The 6,000-nt window shown below is 58.4% G+C and overlaps 1 protein-coding gene across 1 annotated transcript in view; it reads right to left on the reverse strand.

Moving 5' to 3' along the window:
- RALGDS (ral guanine nucleotide dissociation stimulator) overlaps positions 1–5,154 on the reverse strand; it is a 62,638-nt gene extending 57,484 nt beyond the window's left edge. The window contains exon 1 of the mRNA XM_075112040.1: positions 5,053–5,154. Coding sequence (XP_074968141.1) covers positions 5,053–5,070 — 18 coding nt within the window. The 5' untranslated portion in view covers positions 5,071–5,154. The remainder of the gene's footprint in view (positions 1–5,052) is intronic.
- Positions 5,155–6,000: the final 846 nt, after the last annotated feature.

Below are 6,000 nucleotides of genomic sequence, written 5' to 3' on the forward strand. Positions count from 1 at the left end.
CCTCTCCCATCACACAAGTTATCCCTCCTAACAGTGCCAGGCAGCCTACAGCAGCCAGTATCTACACTACACCTCACTCACTTTCTCTCCCCCCTCCTCCCTTTATTTTCCAGACCCTACAGGGAAGCGTAGAGCCTTATCTGGGATGCCTTGACATCGCAAGAGCTCTGGCGCCACATCTAAAGACTCTTTGATTCTCTCCAGATCCTACACAGGAGCAGGACAGACCAAGGGAGTGCTTCTCCACCCTCTCTGAGCTGCAGCAGGCGAGCAACCCATTGGGGCACCGCTGTGCCCCTTGCTTCCCCTCCAGCCCCCTCACTCTGTCTCTTTCCTTCCTTCCTTCCTCCCGTCTTTGAAACCTCTCTCCAGGCAGAGTGGTGAAGGACGTTGTGTTGCAGCTACACCTACTCCAGGGGGCACGCGACATTCACCAGCCCCAAGCACGAGGGCAGGAGCCTGCAGGGCCATACTGGAGCACAGCTCAGCAAACCCAGGAGCACCAGGGTGTCAAAAACCTTGCAGAGGATGAACTCCTGCTGCACTCCCAGGCCTCGAGGGAGCGGGAACCCTGTGATCACCCGGCGCGCCACCACCAAGCTGCCTTTGACGTCAGCTCATGTCTACAAACATTGTCTTTGACCCAAGGCCAAAACTTGCAATGCAAAAGAAAATCAGTGGAGAAAGCGAATATCCGCAGAGACCGCTCCGAGAGAGCTAGGTTGCAAGGGGTAGCGGGCCAAGGGCAAATGCACAGGCGCACCCGGGGTGACTTAGGAGCCAAAAGGGCCCCAAGAAATCAAGTCATTTAAAATGCAAATCCCCAAGGAAAACAGATGGGTGAACCCTCATTATGGGTCACACAGGCTGGACCCGGGCAGTCCCAGCAGGGAAACCTCCTAACATCTGGAGGCTCCGCTGCTGCCAGCGGATCGCACGGCAGCTGGGGGCTGGCCCCAGGAAGAGCAAACTGGATATTTGGGAGGCAGCTCAGCCCCCAACAGCTGCCTGCCAGCAGCTGCCACGGCTACTCCTGAGGCCGCTGGGGCAGCAATAGAGCACGTTCAGCCACACTGCCCCATGCATGTATTTAAATACTGCTATACCAACACTAGAAGCAGAGATGCAGCAGCATGGAAACAGGCAAGGCACCTCTCCCAGCCACTACTGATGGAAAGGTCACGCGTTTGCCTGTTGTTTACAGAGCACTAGGGAAAGCTGGGGGGTGGGTTGACTGGTGACAGTGGGGACAAGCACAAAAGGGAGCTGTGGACCAGGGATTTCTTTTTATAAGAGGGTCACAGTGATTGACATGGCCTTGCCATGGTCTCACAGCAGGCCTGTGGTGGCTTTGGGACTGGACCTCAGGTCTCCAAGGATGGAGCTGGCTCATATTACTCATCACCAACAGGCCAAACACAGCTCTTCCTTGGTGAGCAAGACGCAAATACCAAGCTCTGCTGAGCAGATCTGCTCCCTGCAGCGGAGCCCAGCTTGGCGCCCGCACCGCTTTCCAAGAGAGCCCGACTCCTGCCATGCCCCAGCTCCCGTCACCACTGACCCATGCACCGACGAAGGCAAAAACGAAGCCAATAACTCATAGGGAAAACAACAGTGCCATCTGCTGCACAGCCCCAGTCGGCCCCGGGCGGCCGGACAGCCCGTGGCCTGCCCACATGAGGCATTTGCGCAGGCTTACACAGCTCGCATCAGTCACAACGGCATGCAAAACACATCCCCAACCAGCACCGAGCCAGGCACAGGGGCAGCAGCAAGCATTACTGCAGCGGGAAGGCAACCCTTGGGCAGTCCTGATGGCCACCCGCAGCCGTTCGGTGGGGGACAGCCTCTGGCTTGCACAGAAGAGCAAAGGACAGCAGGACACGGAGACTGAGCAGAACAAGAGTGTCCCAGAGGCCATTAGTGACCGCAGCGTGTGAAGGAGATGGAGGAGGACACAAGCTCACCTGGCAAACTCAGGCAAACAACCCTTTCCCTCCATCAGCACCCTGCAGGTGAAGCCCATCTTCCAGCCTCTCTACAGCCAAGGGGAGGGAGGAAAAGGCAAACAGCCCCTAACGCCAGCTGAGCCTTGGCAAGATAGCTGACACCAACCCAAGCTCTCCTCTGGAGAGAAATCCCAGATTCTGGCACTAGATACCATGCACTCCCACATGTACTTTGCCACCCTGGTACCCCAGGGGAGCTCCGGCTAGTGGGGACACCTGGGAGAGCAGGGTCAGCCTAAGGGAGCAGTTTCTCTGCACCTCCTGCCCCGGCAGCTGGGGGTAATTGCCAATTAGCCACCCCTGCTCCACAAGTGATCCTGGTCTGGTGGCAGGTGAAGCACTGTCTCTGCATGCACCACCTGGAAAGCATGCTGGCATCCTCCATGAGACATGTGTTGCTATAGCAATGGGAAAGGTATCAGAAGCAAAACCAGCGTTGACGGATAGCATAGATTGCTTTTAAGATTACCCCTGCTTCTCAAGGTCCAGTAGCAAGGCACCACGTAAGGGACGGCACAGTGAAAACACTGCAAGGAACTGAAAAACACAATCCCAAAGATGCCCAGAATAAAGAGAGTCCTGAAAAGCCCCTCCTTTCCTCATATAATGAGCCATCTCCAAGCAAACTGACCCCAAAGAAGATAAACTGCCCTGAGCTACAGGATGTCGAATCAATCATTACAGTATCCTTGACCAGAGATTTATTCTGGAGCCTGCAGCAGTCGCTGCATCCTCTGTTCACATCTGATCAGCCCTATCTGCAGGCACATACACACATGCGTGAGTGGGAGCTCCAGATGGAGCAGCTGAAGCATGCTGAGGAGGGGCTTTGCATCTCTCCACCCGCACCCTCCCAGACCTTGCTGCCGGCTGGACTCTCGCTTGCTGTCACTTGTTGCCAGCGCGCCCTCCTACCTGCAGCAGAGCACCACCGAGTTAATTCCTAGCCACTGGAGCCACTTCAGACACAACCCCCTTTCTCTGCCTCAGAGCAGATGACGGAGAGAGACAGAAACAAATTCAGCTCCAGCCTCGCTTGCCTGCACTCAGGCTCTCCGCGTCCTGCCCTCAGTCAGCCCCAAGACTGTTTGTCCGCCATCTGCTCCCTTCTCCAGCCCAAATGGCCAGTAAGGGAGAGAGGGGATGAGTCTGCAGCTCCAGGAGCTTGGTTCGGGATGGGAGCCACCTTCTGACCCAGCTCACATCCAGGTTTCAGTCTTAAAGGCTGAAATTCACCCTTGCACATGAACCTTTGCTTTTACGTGTCATGACACCCTGAACAACACACCTGCAGCAATTAGATCAGGGATGAAAAAAAGTCTCCTTGTTTGCTCAGCTTATTTACTTTGCAGCACTCAGTTTTCCCAGTTGTTTGTGTGGGTCTTTCCCTTAGCAACCAGGGTGAGCAACGTTTACGAGGCATGAAAAATGTAGTTGTACGGCCATGAGAACTGGCAGGGTGCGGCTGTGGGTGCAGCTGGAAATTCCTCTTAACTGGTAGTCACAAGTGACAGAACTTCGATTAATTGCACCCCTTAAACTGGGGTTAAAGTGGCTCATCCTCTTCAAGCAGGACATACAGGAGGAATCAGGACTTCTAGCCTGTGATCTCCATCATGCCACCCACCACACAAGATCCTAGGCTTGTAACAAATACCTCTACGTGCCTCAGTTTACCCATCTATAAAATGGGGGTAAGTATAAGAAGTGACAGGAAGGCTGAAGTTGAGATCTTAATACACAGCACTCCATAGCAATGCAACGTGTGTTCCCCAAAGTGGAAGGGAGCCTGAGCTCTGGACATCTTTTTCTAGGCAGCTTTACACCTATAATTTTCTGGGCTTCTCAGCAAGATTATTCTCCTCAGCCACGGTGACAGAGTACTCTTGTTCTTGACCCTCGGCAGGGTCAGGATCCAAACCCTGGTTCTGTGGTTGCTGATCCTCTTTTCCAAAGAGATGTGCCACAATCCAGCACGCGTGCATGCTGGCACTAGCTCCTGCCTCACACACTTACGCCCTAACAGAGCTAATTTAGCTTTTGTTTATAGGGCTGGATCAAGGCAAATGAGACCCAAACCAAACGGACCTACGGGGTGCAGGAGGTGGCTCTGGTATGCACATTTTCCAGTCCAAAAATGGATCCCAGCCCACTTTTCCACCACAGCATCAGCCCTTCCCTTTACTCATTCTTGGGCACCCAAGAGCCATTGCTGCCCACTTACCCTCCCACCACCCCCCAAGGGCAGCAGCACAGACCCCCTCCTTCCCTTCCCAGGGTTGGGAGGGGAACAGGAGAAGGGGAATAGAAAGTATAAAGTCAGGGGGGCATCGGGACCAAACAGAGCCACACTCTGATGAGACCCCCAGATGTCATGCCTTTGCTTCACCCTCCCCTGCCCCAAAAGCACCAGTGGGTTTGTGAGCACAGAGCTTTTCTCCAGCTTGGCTCAATTTAGCTTCGTTTAGCCTTGTAAACACACCAGGCAGAGACAAGGGACCTCCTGATGCCACTTGGCCTAAGTGCTGCCTGGAGAGCTGCAGCCCTGGCTTGCTGGCACAGCTCAGCAGCTTCGCAGCCTGCCAGCAGCCGCACAGCTCGGCAACGGCTGCAGCATCGCGCTGGCAGCTAGACCCCGTCCCAAACCGTCTTGCTTTCGTTCCCAATCCCTCACCCCCACTTCTACTGGCCGCACTTACCCATTACACGGGTAGAAAGCAAAACAAGACTCCCCCCCCCCCCCGCAAGGGCTGCTTCTCCTCTGCAAAAGCTCACGCTGCAGAGCGGGGGTCTGGGTTGTGGGCACGCACACTGTCCCCCTTCACCAGCAGCCAGCAAGGGACAGGCACCTGCCGCTACGGACCCCCAGGAATTCGCCGACAGAGTCCGCCCGCTGCCTGGCACCGCACACGCATTAGCCACGCGTCGCGGACTCGCGTGGGCGGCCGTGAGCCCCCTCTAGCCGCGGTGCTGAAGGGGACGGAGGACGCCGCGAAAGCGCTCCGGGGAAGACAAAGCCGACGGGCGAAAGGCACCAACTCACCTGAGTGTCGATCATCATCGTGCCCCGCGCATAGCCGCCGCCGGCCGCGCCGGGAGAGCCGCTGGCCGCCGCGCCGGGGCTCGGCGGGGCCGGGCTCGGCTCAGCGCCGCGCCGGCCACGGGGCCCCGCCGCCCCCCGGGAGCCGCCGCCGCCAGCGCGGAGCGCGGCCGGGAGAACCGGGAGAGCGTGGGGCGGCGCCACGCGGGGCGGGGGCGGGGGCGGGGGCGGTGGGAGGGCGGGGGCCGCGCCCGGCTCCGCCCGGCCTGGCGGCGGAGGCTCCGGGAGGCCGCCCGCGGGGGGGTGCGTGGGGGCACCCGGGGACACCCGCACCCCTGTCCGTGGTTCACGTGAACCGTGGGTGCACCCACGGGTGCGGGTGTCCGTGGGCGGACGCGGGGGGCACCTGCTCCCGGGGTACCCGCCGGCACTTCTGCAGATGCACCCTTCGCCTGGCGCCCTTAGCACCCCACCTCTGTTTGGGTGTCCCACCACCACCACCCCACCCGAGGAGGTGGGTGCTGTGGGTGCCGCGGGGGGAGCAGGACCCGTGGGAAAGCACTTTGCAGGCCTTGCTGGCGAGTTCGGCGGTGTTTGGCCCAGTGCTGCTGTGCAAGCTATAAATAGGAGAAGAGCTTCAGGGGAGAGAAAGGGGTCATTTGCTGGGCGAGATCCCCCTGCACCCGCTGCTGCCAAGCTCTCCCCTGTGAGCCTGGTGCCCTGCCACGTCAGGATTGTGCCACCAGCGCACAGACATCCACCCCTGGCTGCCCCAGCTCTGCTCGACCCAACACCTGAAACAGGGGGTCTGGAGGGACCCCAGGAAAAAGCTGCTGGAGCTTTCGGTGCGCAGTCGGTGTGCTGGAGCGTGAGCTGGTGAGGCAGCGGAGGCTGAGCGAGCGGGGTTGCCCTGGAAACAGAGAGGCTGCGTGTGAACGGCTCCAGCACCCA

This window comes from Phalacrocorax aristotelis, chromosome 17, assembly GCF_949628215.1.
Source record: "Phalacrocorax aristotelis chromosome 17, bGulAri2.1, whole genome shotgun sequence".
NCBI lineage: Eukaryota > Metazoa > Chordata > Aves > Suliformes > Phalacrocoracidae > Phalacrocorax > Phalacrocorax aristotelis.